Source organism: Macaca nemestrina, chromosome 20 (genome assembly GCF_043159975.1).
Source record: "Macaca nemestrina isolate mMacNem1 chromosome 20, mMacNem.hap1, whole genome shotgun sequence".
NCBI classification, from domain to species: domain Eukaryota; kingdom Metazoa; phylum Chordata; class Mammalia; order Primates; family Cercopithecidae; genus Macaca; species Macaca nemestrina.
This window is the reverse complement of record NC_092144.1, coordinates 42,518,070-42,539,103: the sequence shown is the minus strand read 5'-3', so window position 1 is coordinate 42,539,103 and position 21,034 is coordinate 42,518,070. Positions and strand designations below refer to the sequence as shown.

The window sequence follows — 21,034 nt, the reverse complement described above, 5'->3', positions numbered from 1 at the left end:
CCCACAGCTTCACCGTGCAGTCATGGGAGCCACTGAGGAGCTTTGTGTCATCCACACAGAAGTGACAGGTGCTCACAGCATGCTCGTGCCCACTCAGAATTTTAAATGGGATCTGAAAAAAGGAGAGACCAGATGAGTTAAACATATTGCAGGACACAAGATCAATGTACAACAGTTAATTTTATTTCTAAACACTTACAATAAACCAACCGGAAAAAAATGAATTTAAAAAATTCTGGCCAAAGAGGGGTGGCTCACGTCTGTAATCCCAGCACTTTGGGAGGCCAAGGCGGGCAGATCACCTGAGGTCAGGAGTTCGAGACCAGCCTGGCCAACATGGCAAAACTCCATCTCTACTAAAAATACAAAAATTAGCTGGGCATGGTGGCACACACCTGTAATCCCAGCTACTTGGAGGCTGAGGCAGGAGAATCACTTGAACACAGGAGGCAGAGGTTGCAGTAAGCCAAGATTGCACCACTGCACTCCAGCCTGGGCAACAGAGTGAGACTCCATCTGAAAAAAAAAAAATTCTGCCTGGGCATAATGGTTTATCCCTGTAATCCCAGCACTCTGGGAGGCTGGGGCAGGAGGACTGCTTGAGCCTGGGAGTTCAAGACTAGTCTGGGCAACACAGTGAGACTGCCTGTACAAAACTGGAAAAAAAAAAAAAAAAAAAAAAGACAATGAGCCAGGCATGGTGGTGCACACTTGTAGTCCCAGCCACTCAGGAGGCTGAGACAGGAGGACTACTTGAGCCCAGAAGGTTAAGGTTACAGTGAGCTATGATTGCAGCACTGCACTCCAGCCTGGGTGACAGAGCAAGACCCTACCTTTAAATAATTAAAATTAAAATTAAAATTAAAATTTTAAATGGGCAAAGGATTTGAACAGATATATCTCCAAAGAAGATATGCAAGGGCTGGGTGCGGTGGCTCACAACTATAATCTCAGCACTTTGGGAGGCTGAGGCAGATGGATCACTTGAGGCCAGGAGTTCAAGACCAGCCTGGCCAACATGGCGAAACCCCATCTCTACTAAAAAAAAAAAAAAAAAAGTAGCCTGCTGTCGTGGTGTGCTCCTGTAATCCCAACTATTCAGGAGGCTGAGGCATGAGAATTGCTTGAACCTGGGAGGCAGAGGTTACAATGAGCTATGATCATGTCACTGCACTCCAGCCTGGGCAATAGAGTGAGACCTGTCTCAAAAAGAAAAACAAAACAAACAAAAACAAAAACTATATATATATATATATATATATATATGCAAATAGTTGATAGCACATGAAAAGATTCTCAACATCACTCACCACATCAGGAAAGTGCAAATGAAAACCACAGTGTGGCCGGGCGCAGTGGCTCATGCCTGTAATCCCAGCACTTTGGGAGGCCGAGGTAGGTGGATCACCTGAGGTCAGGAGTTTGAGACCAGCCTCATCAACATGGAGAAACCCAGTCTCTACTAGAAATACAAAATTAGCCGGGCATGGTGGCGCATGCCTGTAATCCCAGCTACTCGGGAGGCTGAGGCAGGAGAATTGCTTGAATCGCTACTCAGGAGGTGGAGGTTGCGGTGAGCCGAGGTCGTGCCACTGCGCTCCAGCCTGGGCAACAAGAGCAAAACTCCATCTCCAAAAAAAAAAGCCTGGGTGACAGAGCAAGACTCCATCTAAAAAACAAAAAAGAAAAATAAAAAAAGAAAAAACAGAAAGAAAGAAAAGAAAACCAGAGTGTGATACCATGTCATATCTGTTAGGATGGCTATGATCAAAGTCCCATAACAAGTGTTGGCAAGGATGTGAATAGTTGAAACCCTCCTAACATTGCTGGTAGGAATGTAAAGTAGTGCAGTTACTTTGAAAAATAGGCAGTTTGACCGGGCACAGTGGCTCACACCTGTAATCCCAGCACTTTGGGAGGCCGAGGTATGTGGATCACCTGAGGTCAGGTGTTTGAGACCAGCCTGGCCAATGTGGTGAAACCCTGTCTCTACTAAAAGTACAAAAATTAGCCAGGCAGGGTGGCATGTGCCTGTAATCCCAGCTACTGGGGGACTGAGGCAGGAGAATCACTTGAACCTGGGAGGCAGCGGCTGCAGTGAGCCGAGATCATGCCACTGCACTCCAGTCTGGGCAACAGAGCAAGACTCTGTCTCAAAAAAAAAAATGTGTCATGGCCATGCAACAGAATATTACTTGGTAATGAAAAGGGAAGGAAGCACTGCTACAGGCTACAACATGGATGAACCTTGAGGAAGTTATGCTAAGGAAACGAAGCCAGTCACAAGAGACCACATATGGCTTGATTCTATCACTATAAAAGGTCTAGAATAGACAAATCTATGGACAGAAAGTAGAATTGCCTGGTCTGGGCAGGATGGGTATTGGGGAACTGGGGAGTACAGTACTCTGTGAATACCCTAGAAACCACTACAGCTTCTATGGTTAAATTATATGGTATGTGAATTATATCTCAGTAAAACTGGAAGAAAAAAAAGAGGACAGAGCGCGGAAGCCTGAAGTGTTCCCCCCGACCCGCCCATGGCGACACGTCCCAGGTTGAGTTGTGGAAGTGTAGGGGTGGGGGAAATGTTGGAGGCAAGACGAGGGGTGTGGCCTGGAAGGCAGTGTCAGGGTGCTGGGCTGAGTCGGCAAGAGGGCAGGGGTGAGGGGATGCGACGGTTCAGGGCGGCGGTGGCCTTCGGGTTGCAGGTGATATGCGGGGTGTTGATGTGCGGGGTGTTCGGGAAGCGCAGGTGAGGATGCAGGGGATGAGAAGATACCCCGCTTCTAGGGGACTCGGGGACACGGGGACACTGGAACGTGGGCTCGGGCCTCCAGGGCGCGGGAACACGGGCTCCGTTGCCAGGGAGCGCGGAGAGCTGGGACTGGGCTTTTCTCTGGTAGAGTTCGCTAACCCCGGGCGGTCCGGGGCCGCGCGTGCAGGAACGGCTTCCTACCCCAGGAGCGGCCCCAGTTCCCGGGACGGGATGTGACCTGCGCAGCCCTCCCGCACCGCCCCCGCCCCTGGCGACCCCAGCCCCCGCCGCTCCTGCAGGGTTTGGGTTATCTCTCTCATTAGGAAAACCGAACTATCATTAAAAATTGAAATTAAATTTGCTGGATGCAGTGGCTCACGCATGCAATTCCATGAGTGAGGAGGAGGACTGCTTGAAGCCAGGAGTTTAAGACCAGCCTGGGCAACAAGGGAGACCTCCCTCTCTACAAAAAAATTAAAAATAAAAAAAAAACTATAAATAAATAATCAAAATTAAAATTAAATAATTTTAAAAATATATAATTTAATTTAAAAAATAGGTAAACACACACACACACACACACACACACCCCAGAACTCCATCATGGGAAAACGTCAGCAAGAGGGAGAAACCATTCCACTACCCCCACCACAGGCTTTTCTGGGGCCCTCCTTTCAGGTTTTTTTCTGCACACAGTCCCTTGGGATCCACTAGGTAAAGGGGTCCCAGGGGTTGCAGAGAGAAGTCCCCAACATATAATTACATTTCAGAGGCGCTGACATAGCTCATGCAGAGGACAGAGAATTTGGGCTAAAACAAAACGGTTCTTCTATGTGTAGCATTCATTCACGTATTCCACAAATAAACCTAGAGAACCTCCTCCGCCATGGGGCCTGGACTTGATGCTGCAGCTCAGCAGCCACCTAGGAGCAAAGTCTCCAACTTTGAAGTGTCAGTTGCTGGCAGCCAGATGACATCTTGAGGACAAAACGGGGATGTCAGGCCATGGCAAGAGGCACAGAGGAAACAGTGGCCCCGGCTACTTTAGACGGGCAGTCAGGGAGGGCCTCCCCAAGAGCGCAATACCGTGGAGGCAGGGACCTGCCAAGAGCCCTGAGGCCAGATCTGCTTATAGGTCAGCAAGACAGGGGCACCGGGGAGGAGAACATGGAGAGGTGCCAGATTTGAAATGGCCTGGAAGGCCACAGGCAGATCACCAGACTTCATCTTAAACATGCTGGGAAGCCAGGCAGAGGTTTCGAGGAAATTATTAAAAACACACTCTGACATCTACATGTGAGTGCATGAAATCAAGGCCAAGCAAGAAACGCTACTTACTGAGAATGTTCTTTGTTGGGTTTTTGTTTTGTTTTGTTTTTGAGACAGAGTGAGATGATCTTGGCTCACTGCAACCTCTGCCTCCCAGGTTCAAGTGATCCTCCCGCCACGGCCTCCTCAGTAGCTGGGATTACAGGCATATACCACCACGCCCAGCTAATTTTTGCATTTTTAGTAGAGAAAGGGTTTCACCATATTGGCCAGGCTGGTCTCAAACCCCTGACCTCATGTGCTCATCTCGGCTTCCCAAAGTGCTGGGATTACAGGCATGAGCCACCACACCCAGCCAGTTTTTCTCTCTCTCTCTCTCTCTGTGTGTGTGTGTGTGTGTGTGTGTGTGTGTGTGTGTGTGTGTACGTATATATATATATATATTCAGCATATATATATATATTTATTATGGAGACAGAGTCTCACTCTGTTGCCCAGGCTGGAGAGCAGTGATGCAATCATAGCTCACTGCAGCCTTAAACTCCTGGGTTCAAGGGATCCTCCTGCCTCAGCCTTTCAAGCGGCTGGGAACACAAGTGCGCCCCATCACACTGGGCTAAGTTTATTTTTTGTAGAGATGACCTCTCACTATGTTGCCCAGGCTGGTCTCAAACTCCTGGGCTCAAGTGATCCTCCCACCTGGGCCTCCCAAAGGGCTGGGATTACAGTTGTGAGTCACTTTGCCTGGCCCAATTCATTGTTGTTATTATTAATTATTATTCTGAGTTTCCCGTTTCTTCTGACGCTAACTCTATCTCCTGGAGGGGGAGAGCTGAGCCACCCACCCTTGGGCTGCACTTAGGAGCATCACTCTAGATGGTCCTACTGAGACGGTAAGGTCTAGGTGGGGTCAGGGTGCACATGGAGGCGCAGAGCCTCTTCCCAGCCAAGAGTCCTGGTTCCCCAGCAGGTGGCAGTGCGGGGAGCCCTCGCCAGCATCTCCAGCAGGCCCTGCTCGGCTGTCTGACCTTTTTCCACTGATGTACCACAGATGGGGGAATGGGCCTAGGGACTCTGGAGGCCCTGGTGAAGCCAGGTGGGTTTTCCATGGGTTCCCCTGACAGCCCGAGCGCCTTCCTCACGTGTGGGGAACAGGCCACTGCCCCCTGCGGCGGTTCTGACCTTGGAGAGAGGCTCCTGGTCGCCCCAAATCAATTTCTCCGGCATCTGCTGCTTCTCAGGCGACAGCTGCAGCGGTGGTTCCCTGTCCAAGGCCAGGGGGTCGAGGGTGGCCAGCAGGCGCGTGTGCGGGATGGACATCCTGAAGCGGCCTAAGGCCCTCGCCAGGGTTCCCCAGGACAGCTTGCCGGGAGGATACTCGCCGGCAGGGGCCGAGGGTGGCGGCAACTTGCATTCCCTGTCCGGGGCTGTCGGGGAGCACCGCCGCGGTGAGGCCATCTCAAAGCCCTGCCCGCCGGTGGCCGCCCGCAAGCCTAGATGGGAACGGTGGCGCCGCGCGCCCGCGCCTGCACCAAGCACTTAGGAGGCGCGCGCTACGCTGGGCCCGCAACTTCGCTGCCTCCTCACCCGCTGGGTGAAATATGGTGCCACCCCGCGCAGCACAGGTTACCCATAGAAAAATACGCTTTGCAGCTGGGCGCGGTGGCTCATGCCCATAATCCCGGCACTTTGGGAGGCTGAGGCGGGCGGATCACCTGAGGTCAGGAGTTTGAGACCAGCCTGGCAGGGTTTAGTGAAACCCCGTCTCTACTAAAAAAAATAAAATAAAATAAATACAAAAATTAGCGGGACATGGGGGCGTGCGCCTGTAGTTCCAGCTACATGGAAGGCTGAGGCAGGAGGATGGCTTGAACCCAGGAGGCAGAGGTTGCAAAAAAAAGAAAAATGGGCTTTGCATTCTGGGAACCAGGCCGAGCCAGCAAAACCAGTGCCCCAGCCTCCAGCCCTCCCCTGTGGTTTCCGTGACTCCGTCACAGGGCAATTTCTTCATGTCCTCTGCCTGGGTACAGCTCCTGGCCAGCCCACTTCAGGTCAAAACAGAAAAGGTCAATAAGTTATGGGGTAGCCCCTGCACGAAATAAGATAGTTATTAGGGGCGGGTTTGCAACATTTATAATAGCATGAGGGAAGTATCTGTCACAACCCCAACAACAGTAACAGGGAATAAAATGCTACCACCAGTCAGATAACAGCCCCATAGCTGGAAAAGGACAGGGTGGAGTGATTCAAGATATTGAGGGGTGCCATCTTTGGATGATAAAAAAGTGATTTTCTTCGTGTGTGTGTGTGTGTGTGTGTGTGTGTGTGTGTGTGTGTGTAGATAAGAGTCTCTGTGTCACTCAGGCTGGAGTGCAGTGGTGCAATTTCGGCTCACTGCAACCTCCACCTCCAGGGTTCAAGGGATTCTTGTGCCTCAGCCTCCCACACAGCTGGGATCACAGGCGTATGCTCCACAGATCTGGCTAATTTTTTTTTTTTTTTTTTTTTTTGTATTTTTAGTAGAGACAAGGTTTCACCATGCTGGCCAGGCTGTTTTCAAACTCCTGGTGTCAAGTGATCCACTGGCCTCGGCCTCCCAAAGCACTGGGATTACAAGCATGGGCCACCATACCCGGCCTCTTCCTTTTTCCTGCTTTTAAAATTGTTGTGATCTATGATGCTACTTTCATAATGTAAAACACAAAGGCTCAGTACTTTATTTTTTGTGGAGACAAGGGTCTCTATGTGGCTCAGGCTGGTCTGGAATTCCTGGGCCCAAGCAGTCCTCCTGCCTCGGCCTCCCAAAGCTCTGGGATTACAGGCATGAGCCACCACACCTGGTCTGCACTTTATTTTTGGAAAAGGTCTCCTTGGTGCACATGAAATGGCCTCAGAGCAGGGAGCTGCAGCCATGCAACCCAGGCTGTGGGTGTACATTCTCCCACCTGGTTTCCCTGCCTGTCTCAGACACTTTAGTGACATCTACCCTGAGAGGATGAGGCCCCCTGCCAGGCTCTGGCTCTGCCCTCCCATGGGGCTTCCTGGGTACCAGCAGCAACCCAGTCACCCAAAGAGGGAAGAGCTTCATTCCCAAGAAACGGCAGGAGGGGCCGCAACCGCCCCCTCTCACACACTTGCCCTTCAGTGAGTCCAGACTGTCTTCATCACAAAACCAGAGAGAAGCCTTCACTTTTAACTTCTTTTTTAACATCCCAGGAAATTGTTTAAAAATCACGAAGAAAATAGAAAAATTCCACTTTAATTAAACTGTTCAGTCTGGATTTTTTCCCCCTGACACTAACTGAAATTAAAAATAGAAATCAATTTCTACGACCTTTCAAGGCAGTCTTTGAAACGTCAAGGTTTTAAAAATTATTTTACAGCAGGAATTTACATATAAATACACTCTGTACAATGCGTTAACTGAACAATCACTGGGCTTCCATCATGGAGGAGAAATGATTCTAGGACGAGCCAGTGCAGCCTTCAATTACTGCCTTCTTAGCGGAAGACTTTTCAGCCTGGAAAAGAAAACAGAAAAGAAAGAAATGGAAAGTTAGCTACAAGTGAAAAACCAAACAGCTCTGTGAAGGCTGAGAATGCCAGGCCTCCCCAAATCACAGCAGCATATCTGCACCGATAAAATGCACTCACAATAACCCACAATGAAGTACTGCCTCATCTGTGCTTTTTTTTCCCCCCCCACCCGAGATGGAGTTTCATTCTTGTTGCCAAGGCTGGAGTGCAGCGGTATAATCTCAGCTCACTGCAACCTCTGCCTCCCGGGTTTAAGTGAGTCTCCTGCCTCCGCCTCCAGAGTAGCTGGGATTACAGGTGCATGCCACCACGCCCAGCTAATTTTTGTATTTTTAGTACAGACGGGGTTTCACCATGTTGGCCAGGCTTGTCTCGAACTCCTGACCTCGTGATCTGCCCTCCTCAACCTCCCAAAGTGCTGGGATTACAGGCATGAGCCACTGCACCCGGCCAATCTGTGTTCTTAAAATGCTTCTTCTATTACCCTGAAAACACAGACAGACTCACTCACCCACACCTCGTATTAAGACCATTTATAAAAGCAACCTTTTTCCCTAGTCTTATTTAGCCTTGAGAATACAAGCAATTTTTAATTTCAGTTTCACTCACCTACCACATCTGTTGCATGACCCTTGAGAAGGAACTAAAATATATTCACTCCAGGGCCCAAAGCATCCACGTTGTCTTTTTTTTTTTTTTTTTTTTTTAATTTTTTTATAGAGGCAGGGTCTCCCTATGTTGCCCGAGCTGGTCTCGAACTCCTGGGCTCAAGCGATCTTCCCATCTTGGCCTCCCAAGGTGCTGGGATTACAGGCATGAGCCACCATGCCCAGCCCCCAAGTTGTCAATCTTAAATATAAATTTTTTTTTTTTTTTTTTTTTTTTTTGAGACGGAGTCTCTGTCACCACCCAGGCTGGAGTACGGTGGCATGATCTCGGTTCACTGCAGCCTCCACCTCCCAGGTTCAAGCGATTCTCCTGCCTCAACCTCCTGAGTAGCTGGGACTATAGGCGTGTGCTCCCACGCCCGGCTAGTTTTTTTAGTAGAGACAGGTTTGGGGTTTCACCATGTTAACCAGGATGGTCTCAATCTCCTGACCTCATGATCTGCCCGCCTTGGCCTCCCAGAGTGCTGGGATTACAGATGTGAGCCACCACACCTGGCCTAAATCTGAATTTCATACATATAGGAATGTTCGTGGCAGTTCTATTTGAAACAGAGCTGAGTCACACTGGCTGCAGATCCCTGCTCCACAGCCTCAAAGTAGAAAACCCAGTATCCACACAACAGAAGAGATAAACACACTGTGGTGTGCTCACAAGAAGGACTCTTCCACAGCAGTGACTGCAAGCCCCTCACTGCAGCCTACGATCATCTGAAGGAATCTCAGAAGCCAGATGCTCAAAGAGTTCACACAACACCCTTCTTCCAAATAAAGATGAAATTGGCAAGAGTAGTCTGCTGCAGTGGCTCACGTCTGAGGCTGAGGCAGGAGGATCACTTGAGGCCAGGAGTTTGAGACTAGTTTGGGCAACATAGGAGATTTCATCTCTACAAAAAAGACTTTTTTTTTTTTTTTTCTGAGACGGAGTCTCGCTCTGTCACTCAGGCTGGAGTGCAGTGGCACGATCTTGGCTCACTGCAAGCTCTGCCTCCCGGGTTCACACCATTCTCCTGCCTCAGCCTCCTGAGTAGCTGGGACTACAGGCGCCCGCCACTACACCTGGCTAATTTTTTTTGTTTTTGTTTTTGTTTTTTTGAGACAGAGTCTTGCTCTGTCACCCAGGCTGGAGTGCAGTGGCGCAATCTCGGTTCCCTGCAAGGTCCACCTCCCGGGTTCACGCCATTCTCCTGCCTCAGTTTCCCCATCAGCTGGGACTACAGGCACCTGCCACCACGCCCAGCTAATTTTTTTGTATTTTTAGTAGAGACAGGGTTTCACCATGTCAGCCAAGATGGTCTCGATCTCCTAACCTCATGATCTGCCTGCTTTGGCCTCCCAAAGTGCTGGGATAACAGGTGTGAGCCTATAATAAAATAAAATTCATACCCTATGACTATATGCTATATACAATTATATTACTTATATTTAAAATGTGCACAAAAATCTGTATATAGGCCAGGATGGTGGTTCACACCTGTAATCCTAGCACTTTGAAAGGCCAAGGTGGGTGGATCACCTGAGGTCAGGAGTTTGAGACCAGGCTGGCCAACATGATGAAACCCTGTCTCTACTTAAAAAAAAAAAATACAAAAATTAGCTGGGTGTGGGGGCGGGCACTTGTAATCCCAGTTACTTGGGAGGCTGAGGTAGGAGAATTGCTTGAACCCGGAAGGCAGGGGTTGCAGTGAGACAAGATTGCACCACTGCACTCCAGCCTGGGTGACAGAACGAGACTCCATTTAAAAAAACAAACAAACAATGTGTTGTGCGTCCATGTATGTGAGTGTGTGTGTGTGTGTGTATGTGTGTGTGGTTGCACAAAAAAGTTCTTAAAGGTTACATATGGAACTGATGGCAGAAGTTACTATGGAGAAAGTAGAGGTCTGGAGAACTGGTCAGGGCTCCTTTAAGCACTGGCTGTAAGGTCTGAATTTTCTTTTTTTTTTTTTTTTTTTTTTTTGAGACAGAGTCTTGCTCTGTCGCCCAGGCTGGAGTGCAGTGGCTGGATCTCAGCTCACTGCAAGCTCCGCCTCCCAGGTTCACGCCATTCTCCTGCCTCAGCCTCCCGAGTAGCTGGGACTACAGGCGCCCGCCACCTCGCCCGGCTAGTTTTTTGTATTTGTTAGTAGAGACGGGGTTTCACTGTGTTAGCCAGGATGGTCTCGATCTCCTGGCCTCGTGATCCGCCCATCTTGGCCTCCCAAAGTGCTAGGATTACAGGCTTGAGCCACGGCGCCCGGCCAAGGTCTGAATTTTCATAATGATAATATATTCACTTATCACTTACATAATTAGATATTCAAACTTTTTAAAAAGCCTAGTTAATACACACATTATTTTTTCTTTTAGGGAGAGGGCCTTGCTCTATCACCCAGGCTGGAGTGCAGTGGTACGACTGTGGCTCACTGCAACCTCCAACTCCCCGGCTCAAGGGATCCTCCCACCTCAGCTTCCCAAATAGCTGGAGGCACAGTTGTGCACCACCACACCCAGCTAATTTGTTTTTGTTTTTGTTGTAGAGATGGGGTCTCACTACGTTGCCCAGGCTGGTCTCAAACTCCTGGGCTCAAGCGATCCTCCTGCCTCAGCCTCCCAAAGTGCTGGGATTATAAGCGTGAGCCACTCCACCAGGCCTACCACTTTCTCATTTCTGATATTTGCCTCTAAGCAAACACATCAAGCACTCAGTAAGCCTCTAAAGGTTTCTTAAAAACCCTCCATCTCCCACTACCCACCGTCTCAGCAGCTCCTGGGGCGACACGTCTGCCGTTTCCTCGTCACTCTGGCTGTCACTGCTGTCGGAACTCTCGGAGCTACTACTTTTTTCTGGTTTTTTATTCTTTTGCTTGCCTTTGTGTTTGTGCTTCCTGTGTTTCTTCTTCTGTAAAAAAAAATAAATAGTGGCAGGGGGAAACAAAGGTATTTTTTCTTCCTTCATTCAATACACTTCATTCAATACAAGGCTGCAGTGATGGAGTCATTAAAAAAAAAGTTTAAACCTCATTTAGAGCGAGTGAGAGTGACAGCCTAAGAAGACAGCACAGGGCAGACGGTTGTGCCCCTCTCAACTGTGCAACCTGACCCAACTGCGCCTCCAGCAACAAACACAGCAGAACCAAGGAGGCGCAGACAGGACCCATCGTAACACTTGATGTCATAAGACGTGACACCACACGTCTTATGCGTGGTGACCTGTGCTGCCTCCGGTGAACCCGACTTGTTTATTGTGTCAGGCCCCTGGGAAACTTCATGTCAGGATGATGGGCACCCAGGAAAACCACAAGGAAGAAACTGGCAGAAGGTTACCAAACAGCAGATACACTGGTGAGGACACACAGATTTCGTTGACACACATTTTCTTCCCTTCACTAGGAGGGAACACCCGTCATCCTCTATACATGGGAGTGCTTCCTTCTGGTGGCCAGCAAGAAAACTGTTTCTAATTTCTTCAACTGCTAGTCCAGACTACTTTGGGTACCCGACAAGAACATTAACCTAATTAAAAGTCTGTGCTGTAACCCAAAAGAAGACATGGATGATGAAATAAGAGACGTCAACAGTGGAAGCACATGCCTGCCTTCCATTCGAGTTCTTCTACTTCAAATGACAAGTGATGGACTAAAATTTCAAACTGTAATAAAGACAAAGTAGCTGAGAAATGCTGAAAATAATACCTTCACTTAATATTGAATAAATCAGAAATTGTTTTATTATTTAATATCCATTGCTCTAAGATCCTTAAATGCCCTTTTTTTCTGCTTTTTAATGTTCACAAAAAACTTTTTTTAAGGGCTGGGCATGGTGCCTCATGCCTGTAATCCCAGCACTTTAGGAGGTAGATCACTTGAGGTCAGGAGGTCAAAACCAGCTTGGCCAACATGGTGAAACCCCGTCTCTACTAAAAATACAAAAAATTAGCTGGGTGGCACACACTTGTGGTCCCAGCTACTTGGGAGGCTGAAGCAGGAGAACTGCTTGAACCCAGGAGATAGAGGTTGCAGTGAGCCGAGACTGAGTCACTGCACTCCACCCTGGGCAACAGAGTGAGACTCCATCTCAAAAAAAAAGTGGGGGGGGATGATGCGGTTTACGTGCAAAAGAAAATGTTTCTGAAAAATCAAGGGTTTGCATTGAATGTCGACATTTCTGTTAAGTCTCAGAAAGAACTGTGACTTGGCCACCAGATCCGCTCTTCAACTGCGGTATATGACACTCCTGGGAGCTGACCAACGGGTCCCACCCCACACTGATCCTGGGGTACACACAAGTCTCTCACCTTCTCTTTCTTCCGCCTGTGCTCTTTCTTGGCCTTGTGCTTGTCTTTGTTCTTTTTATGTTTCTCTTTTTGAGGAACCTCAAGTGTCTGACGAGCATCTGAAACACAAAGGTAATAAACACAAGACCTATATAGGGTGAAAACAAAGACATCCAAAACTAAGCTCCTAAATTGCTGAATCAGGCATCTAGTGTAGATGGAACGTTTAACACTGAGGAAGAACTCCTGCCCTCGGATTAGCTTCTGCCTCACTGAGAAACAGATTAGCACACCACCTTGCAGAGCTGTATTTAGAAAGCTGCCAGAGACCTCAACAAAGACCTGTGTGATCCAATCAGTATCCTGCTGTGACCCCAGCTGCCAGATGCGGATAAAGTCAGACCAGAAAGCCCACAAGCCTTTTGTAATTCAACATCGTCAGATAAGCTCAGAAACAGACCAGAATTGGAACTCAGCTCTGCTGCCAGCACTGTGATCTTCAACACATCGCCTAACCTCTCCCAGGCCCAGTTTCCCCAACTATAAAATGGGGACCATAAGAATCCTGATCCTTTTAAGGACACAGATTAGACTAGACAGGGCCGTGTCCGTGATTCCCAAAGCTCAGAATCTGGCACCTAAATGTTAGCTCTTCTTATATCATCCTCTGTCTACAAAAACATATTTTGTAAGAATTTGTCTTATAAGTGGAAACACTGAAAAAACTACTATCAAAACAACATAATGGGCTGGGAGCAGTGGCTCGTGCCTGTAATCCCAACACTTTGGGAAGCCCAGGCAGGAGGATCCTTGACCTCAGGAGTTCAAGGCCAGCCTGGGAAACATAGTGAGACCCTATCTCTACCTAATTAAAAAAAAATAATAACGTATATAATCATTAAAAATCATTGAAGAATTTGCATGTGCCTCAATTCTCCATCTCCAAATTCAGACCAAAATGTTTTCATTTTCATAGGTCATTAATTTCCGGGTGACCAAATCAACAAAAATTCACAATAGTAGAAGCAGTGAAAGTCATTAAATCAATTTTTTTCACCTAAAGAAAAGTTTCAGCCAGGAACGGTGGCTCACGCCTGTAATCCCAGCACTTTGGGAGACTGAGGTGAGCGGATCACTTGAGGTCAGGAATTCAAAATCAGCCTGGCCAACAAGGTGAAACCCCGTCTCTACTAAAAATACAAAAATTAGCCGGGCGTGGTGGCATGCATCTGTAATCCCCACTACTCGGGAGGCTGAGGCAGGAGAATCACTTGAACCCGGGAGGCAGAGGTTGTAGTGAGCCGAGATTGTGCCGCACTCCAGCCTGGGTGACAGAGCAAGACTCTATCTCAAAAAATAAATAAATAAATAAAAAGAAAAATAAAAGTTTCAAGATGTTTCGTAAGGGTGAATATTTTCTCAACTCAGTTAAACAGATGCCTGTAACTTTGTAGTCCTGTTTCTTTGTGGGTTTTTTGGTGGTTTTTTTTTTTTTTAAAGACAGGTTCTCGCTCTGCCACCCAGACTGGTGGGCAATGGTGCAATCACAGCTCATGACAGCCTTGACCTGGGTTCACATGATCCTCCTACCTCAGCTTCCTGAGTAGCTGGGACTACAGGCATGTACCACCATACCCGGCTAATTTTTTTTTATTTTTTTGTGGAAATGAGGGTCTCCCTATGTTGCCCAGGCTGGTATCAAACTTTTGAACTCAAGGGATCCTCCGACCTTAGCCTCCCAAAGTGCTGGGATTACAGGTGTGAGCTACCATGCCCAACTAGATTTTTCAAAATTCGACCTCCCAAAACTTTTTATTTTTCCAAAATTCTTTTAATTTTTTTCTTTCTTTTTTTTTTTTTTTTTGAGATAGAGTTTCACTCTTGTTGCCCAGGCTGGAGTGCAATGGTGTAATCTTGGCTCACCCCAACCTCCGTCTCTCAGGTTCAAGCGATTCTCCTGCCTCAGCCTCCTAAGTAGCTGGGATTACAGCCATGTGTCACCATGCCTGGCTAATTTTGTATTTTTAGTACAGATAGGGTTTCTCCATGTTGGTCAGGCTGGTCCCAAACTCCCAACCTCAGGTGATCCGCCCACCTTGGCCTCCACAAAGTGCTGGGATTACAGGTGTGAGCCACCTCACCCAGCCTTTTATTTATTTATTTATTTGAGACAGCATCTCACTCTATTACCCAGGCTGCAGTGCAGCAGTGGGATCATAGCTCACTGCAGCCTCAACCTCCTGGGCTCAAGCAATCCTCCCACTTCAGCCTCCTGAGTAGCTGGGACCACAGGCACGCACCACCACACCAGGCTAATTTTTTTCTTTTTTATTTTTTTAAGAGATGCAATCTCTCTATGTTGCCCAGGCTGGCCTCAAACTCCTGGACTCAAGCAATTTTCCCGCCTCAGCCTTCCAAAGTGCTAAGATTACAGGCATGAGCCACCACACTCAGCCCAAAACTTTTTTTTAACACTAGTTTTTTTCAAAAATCATTTCCCTAAATAACCCATAGACCAAATTAAGTCACTATTACAAGGGTATCAAAGACATTATGGGAAAGGGACATAAAAGACTTGGCTTTCAAGTGCTGACACCAATTTGAAACTAAAGAGGCCGGGCGCAGTGGCTCACACCTGTAATCCCAGCACTTTGGGAGGCCGAGGTGGGCAGATCACGAGGTCAGGAGATCGAGACCATCCTGACTAATACAGTGAAACCCCGTCTCTACTAAAAATACAAAAAAATTAGCCAGGCGTGGTGGCGGGCACCTGTAATCCCAGCTACTTAGGAGGCTGAGGCAGGAGAATGGCGTGAACCCAGGAGGCGGAGGGTGAAACCCAGGAGGCGGAGGGTGAAACCCCGTCTCTACTAAAAATACGAAAAATTAGCCAGGCACCTGTAATCCCAGTTACTCCATTGGCTGAGGCAGAAGAATCACCTGAACTTGGGAGGCAGAGGTTGCAGTGAGCCGAAATCACGCCACTGCACTCCAGACTGGGTGACAGAGTGAGACTGTCTCAAAACAAAACAAAATAAAACAAAAGTGCTGAACAACTATAGCAAATAAGAAATACATTCACTGCAATTTGTCAAAACTTCATACTTTCCCTCTGCTTTTATAATCCTGTCTTTGAAAGCAGTTAGCTAACCAAACCAGTATTCATATATGGATACCATGGGAAACTATAAAGTGAATAATGGAATTTATATGTTATTTATATATCTGGGCCATGTTACAGATGTTTGTTAACCTAGCCCTCAAAGAGATGATAAACAAGTCTAAATGTTTTAACTTGAGATGCCGATTTAAGATGGCATTGAAGTTGTTGACAAGATATTTGGGGAATGGAATGGGGGACAGATTGTATTCACTTCTGAGAGGACCGTTTTATTGTATTTGCTACATTAGCTAAACTAAAAAGGAGGCTTGGCGGCCGGGTGCAGTGGCTCACGCCTATAATCCCAGCACTTGCCGGGCGCGGTGGCTCAAGCCTGTAATCCCAGCACTTTGGGAGGCCGAGACGGGCAGATCACGAGGTCAGGAGATCGAGACCATCCTGGCTAACCGGGTGAAACCCCATCTCTACTAAAAAAATACAAAAAAAAAAAAAAAAACTAGCTGGGCGAGGTGGCGGGCGCCTGTAGTCCCAGCTACTTGGGAGGTTGAGGCAGGAGACTGGTTTAAACCCGGGAGGCAGAGCTTGCAGTGAGCTGAGATCTGGCCACTGCACTCCAGCCTGGGCGACAGAGCAAGACTCCCTCTCCAAAAAAAAAAAAAAAATCCCAGCACTTTGGGAGGCTGAGGCAGGCGGATCACCTGAGGTCAGGAGTTCCAGACCAGCCTGACCAATATGGAGAAACCCCATCTCTACAAAAAAATACAAAATTAGCTGGCCATGGTGGTGCATGCCTATAATCCCAGCTACTCGGGAGGCTGAGGTAGGAGAAACGCTTGAACCCGGGAGGTGGAGGTTGCAGTGAGCTGAGATTGTGCCATTGCACTCAAGCCTAGCCAACAAGAGCAAAACTCCGTCTCAAAAAAAAAAAAAAAAAAGGAGGCTCGGCTGGGTGCAGTGGTTCACACCTGTAATTCCAGCACAGTGGGAGGTTGAAGTGGGTGGATCACTTGAGCCCAGAAGTCCAAGGCTGCAGTGAGCTAGGACAGCACCACTACACTCCAGCCTAGGTGACAGAGTGAGACCCTGTCTGAAAAATAAATAAACAAATAAAAATTTTTAAATAAATAAGAGTCTTAAATACTCTTCTCCTTGCAATTCTCCTCCAATTTTGTATACTATTTTTTAAATTTCTCTTTTTCTCTTTTTAAAATTTTTATTTATTTATTTATTTATTTTTTTGAGACAGAGTCTTGCTCTGTCACCCAGGCTGGAGTGCAGTGGCAGGATCTTGGCTCACTGCAAGCCCCACCTCCCAGGTTCATGCCATTCTCCTACCTCAGCCTCCCCAGCAGCTGGGACTACAGGCACATGCCGCCAAGCCCAGTTAATTTTTTTGTATTTTTAGTAGAGACTGGGTTTCACTCTGTTAGCCAGGATGGTCTCGATCTCCTGACCTTGTGATCCACCCGCCTCGGCCTCCCAAAGTGCTGGGATTACAGGCGTGAGCTACCACGCCTGGACTTTTTTTTTTTTTTCAAATAGAGATGGGCCTCCATGTGTCACCCAGGCTGGTCTCAAACTCCTGGGCTCAAGCAATCTGCCTGCCTCGGCCTCCCAAATTGCTGGGATTACAAGTATGAGCCACCGCACCCTGCCTCTTTTTCTTTTCTTTTCTTTTTTTTTCTTTTTTTTTGAGACATAGTCTCGCTCTGTCACCCAGGCTGGAGTGCAGTGACATAATCTCAATCTCGGCTCACTGCAACCTTCGCCTCTAAGGTTCAAGTGATTCTCGTGCCTCAGCCTCCTGAGTAGCTGGGATGACAGGCACACACCACCATGCCCGGCTAATTTTTATATTTTTAGTAGAGATGGGGTTTCACCAAATTCGCCAGGGTGGTCTCAAACTCCTGACCTCAAGCGATCTGCCCACCTCAGCCTCCCAAAGTGTTGGGATAACAGGCGTGAGCCACCCGCCCGGCTAGAGCCACTGTGCCTGGCTGCAGCCTCTTTCTCTCTCTGTTTGTTTTTTTTTTTTTTTTTTTTGAGATAGTCTTGCGCAGTCACCTGGGCTGGAGTGCAGTGGCACAATCTCAGCTCACTGCAACCTCCGCCTCCTGGGTTCAAGCGATTCTCCTGCCTCAGCCTCCCGAGGAGCTGGGACTATAGGCGTGCGCCACTATGCCCAGCTAATTTTTGCATTTTTAGTAGAGATGGGGTTTCACCATGTTGGCCAGAATGGTCCGATCTCTTGACCTCATGATCCTCCCACCTCGGCCTCCCAAAGTGCTAGGATTACAGGCATGAGCCACCGCGCCCGGCCAGCCTCTTTTTCTTTTAGCTCTGTTGGGAAACTTATATTTCTATAACAAAACTTAAGATACTTAGGACCCTCCTGTAAACATGTGGCAGCTAAGGAAATAAAGTTTGGAGGTCTCTGAAGCTGTACAGAAACAACTATCATTTTAGGCACTAGGTGGAGACAACGGGGTGAAAATGTGACTGAAAACATATAAACCAGAAGCAAGCGCGTGTGTTTGATTGGCTGTAAGTCACACTGTCCCCATCTCAGGGCAGTCACACACTGATAAAAATGGGTGAACCAAAGGGCTCTGCACTCACTGGGGCAGAAGACGGGAGGCAGCCGTGGGCCGAACTCTTCTCTTTCATCTATCTGCATCTTTTGTATCGGGATGGAAGGTGGCGGCTCCCGGGGTGCTGGCACGAGAGCTGAAAAACAGCAGGGTGTTCATGTCATTTGCCTGCCCCATGTTCATGTCTCTGAGTCTTTCATTCATGTCTTTTGCCACCAGATAACGTATGCTTGCCCACACCACTTCACTGCTGCCAGGTGCTAAGGATGCAGCAGTGAACATGCAGACCCCGGCACTGCCCTTGTGAACTCCGGAGCTGGAAGTCAGTCACATGAGGGCGCCTGCGACCAAGGGCACCAATGGCTGAGGTACAGAGTGCCGAGTGTACCTGTGGGCACATAGCCTAGCGCCCCTAAGACCTGAAAAGTAGAAATGTGTCCCCAAGAAAGGGCCATCTGAGAAGCAAACAACTTACAAACCATCAGGAGTGTAAGACTATGTCCCATCGCAGAGAACTGCGGGACACAAAGTTTCACTCCAAATAAATTATCAAAGAAAAAACCTTGGCCGGGCGCGGTGGCTGAAGCCTGTAATCCCAGCACTTTGGGAGGCCGAGACGGGCGGATCACGAGGTCAGGAGATCGAGACCATCCTGGCTAACCCGGTGAAACCCCGTCTCTACTAAAAAATACAAAAAACTAGCCGGACGAGGTGGCGGGCGCCTGTAGTCCCAGCTACTCGGGAGGCTGAGGCAGGAGGATGGCGTAAACCCGGGAGGCGGAGCTTGCAGTGAGCTGAGATACGGCCACTGCGCTCCAGCCTGGGTGACAGAGCCAGACTCCATCTCAAAAAGAAAAAAAAGAAAAAATCTTGAAGATAAATGATCATATTCACCGTTAATAATCTCATTTTTTAAACAGATTACTATATGTTCAGATAGAAGAGATATAAAAATTTTAAAAGTCTGGAAAACTAGCCAGGCACTGGGATTACGCCTGTAATCCCAGCACTTTGGGAGGCTGAGGTGGGCGGATCACCTGAGGTCAGGAGTTCGAGACTAGCCTGGCCAATATGGTGAAACCCCATCTCTACTAAAAATACAAAAATTAGCTGAGCATGGTGGTGCACACCTGTAATCCCAGCTACTTGGCAAGCTGAGGCAGAAGAATCGCTTGAAACCAGGAGGTAGAGGTTGCAGTGAGCTGAGATTGTGCCACTGCACTCCAGCCTGGACAACAGAGAGACTCCATCTCAGAAAAAAAGTCTGGAAAACTATACATCAAAGTGTTTACATTGGTTATTTCTGGCCAGGCACGGTGACTCACACCTGTAATCCTAGCACTTTGGGAGCCCACTGCAGGTGGATCACTTGAGGCCCAGAGTTTGAGATCAGCCTGGCCAACATGGTGAAACCCCATCTCTACCAAAAATACAAAAATTAACCAGGCGTGGTGGTGCACGCCTATAATCCCAGCTACTTGGGAGGCTGAGGCAGGACAATCGCTTAAACCCAGGAGGTGGAGGTTGCAGTGAATCGAGACCACACCATTGCACTCCAGCCTGGATGATAGTGAGACTCCACCTCAAAAAAAAAAAAAGCTATCTTTTAAAATAAAATTGTTACTTTCTTTTTTGCTTTGAGACAGAGTCTTGCTCTGTCACCCAGGCTGGAGTACAACGGTTCAATTTCGGATCACTGCAACCTCCACCTCCCAGGTTCAAGTGATTCTCCTGCCTCAGCCTCTTGAGTAGCTAGGATTATAGGTGTGTGCCACCATGCTCCGCTAATTTTTGTACAGACAGGATTTCACGGTGTTGGCCAGGCTGGTCTCAAACTTCTGATTTGAACTGATCCACCCACCTCAGCCTCCCAAAGTGCTCAGATTACAGATGTGAACCACCATGCCTGCCTGAAATTTTTACTATATTTAAATTCTTCTCAATTAGGATAAGTTGGAAAATCAAACACAGTGATCCAAAAAATATACCAGAGATACATACCTAATAGAAAAAAAAACAACTCTGTTCTATCTCAATTAAAAATATAAGATTGGCCAGGTGCGGTGGCTCGTGCCTGTAATCCCAGCACTTTGGGAGGCCGAGGCAGGCAGATGACTTAAGTCTAGGAGTTCAACACGAGCCTGGGCAACGTGGCAAAACCCTATCTCTACTAAAAATACAAAAATTAGCGAGGCGTGGTGGCACATGCCTGTAGTCCCAGCTACTCAGGAGGCTGAAGTGGGAGGACTGCTTGAGCCCAGGAGGTGGAGGCCTCAGTGAGCCAAAGATTGAGCCACTGTACTCCACCCTGGGGACAGAACAAGATCCTGTTTCAAAAAAAAAAAAAATTGTATTTATATAAAAGATTACATATCATTGATTGCTAATCATCTGGGTTTAAGACTCTGTCGCAGAGTCATTGTCTTCTTCTTTAGATCCTTGAGTCTGAAATACTGACATACCATGAGCCACGGATGATGTTTCCCCCAAGTCAGTGTCTTGGGAGCTTGGGAAGTTGGCCTCCCCAGAGCCTGCCTGATCGTCCTCGCTGTCGCCTTGCTCATCCTCGGAGGATGAGGACTTTTCATCTGAGGAGCTGGCAAAGATGGCCCTGAATAAGTCCATGGATGGGCGGCTCCCTTCTCCTTCGGCCTGTGCGTCCACACCTTTGTTGACTGTCTGTATTGACAGTGAAATAAGAGTCAGGGATACAGAGGCAAGGGTAAAAGGGAGGAGACATTCTAGAATACACTCCCAGACATACATATTTGTGTTTATGCTCATGTACATGGGTATCCATAGCCACACACCACCCAACTAAACAGTGATCACTCACAT

At 48.0% G+C, this 21,034-nt stretch overlaps 2 protein-coding genes across 5 annotated transcripts in view; both read right to left on the bottom strand.

Annotated features, from left to right (window-relative positions):
• Positions 1-5,542, bottom strand: part of LOC105495653 (WD repeat domain 88) — a 44,859-nt gene extending 39,317 nt beyond the window's left edge. Inside the window, exons 1-2 of one of the 3 annotated variants that reach the window (XM_071085991.1) lie at positions 5,210-5,542; positions 2-112 (exon numbers count right to left, since the gene is read on the bottom strand). In XM_071085991.1, the coding sequence (XP_070942092.1) occupies positions 2-112; positions 5,210-5,485 (387 nt within the window). In that variant the 5' untranslated portion in view covers positions 5,486-5,542. The remainder of the gene's footprint in view (position 1; positions 113-5,209) is intronic. The other 2 variants (XM_071085990.1, XM_071085989.1) reach the window with 2 other exon arrangements.
• A 1,844-nt stretch (positions 5,543-7,386) lies between these two features.
• Positions 7,387-21,034, bottom strand: part of LOC105495589 (G-patch domain containing 1) — a 48,473-nt gene continuing 34,825 nt past the window's right edge. For both annotated transcript variants that reach the window (XM_071085984.1, XM_071085985.1), the window contains exons 16-20: positions 20,659-20,875; positions 18,225-18,332; positions 12,506-12,603; positions 10,965-11,110; positions 7,387-7,548 (exon numbers count right to left, since the gene is read on the bottom strand). In XM_071085984.1, the coding sequence (XP_070942085.1) occupies positions 7,518-7,548; positions 10,965-11,110; positions 12,506-12,603; positions 18,225-18,332; positions 20,659-20,875 (600 nt within the window). In that variant the 3' untranslated portion in view covers positions 7,387-7,517. The remainder of the gene's footprint in view (positions 7,549-10,964; positions 11,111-12,505; positions 12,604-18,224; positions 18,333-20,658; positions 20,876-21,034) is intronic.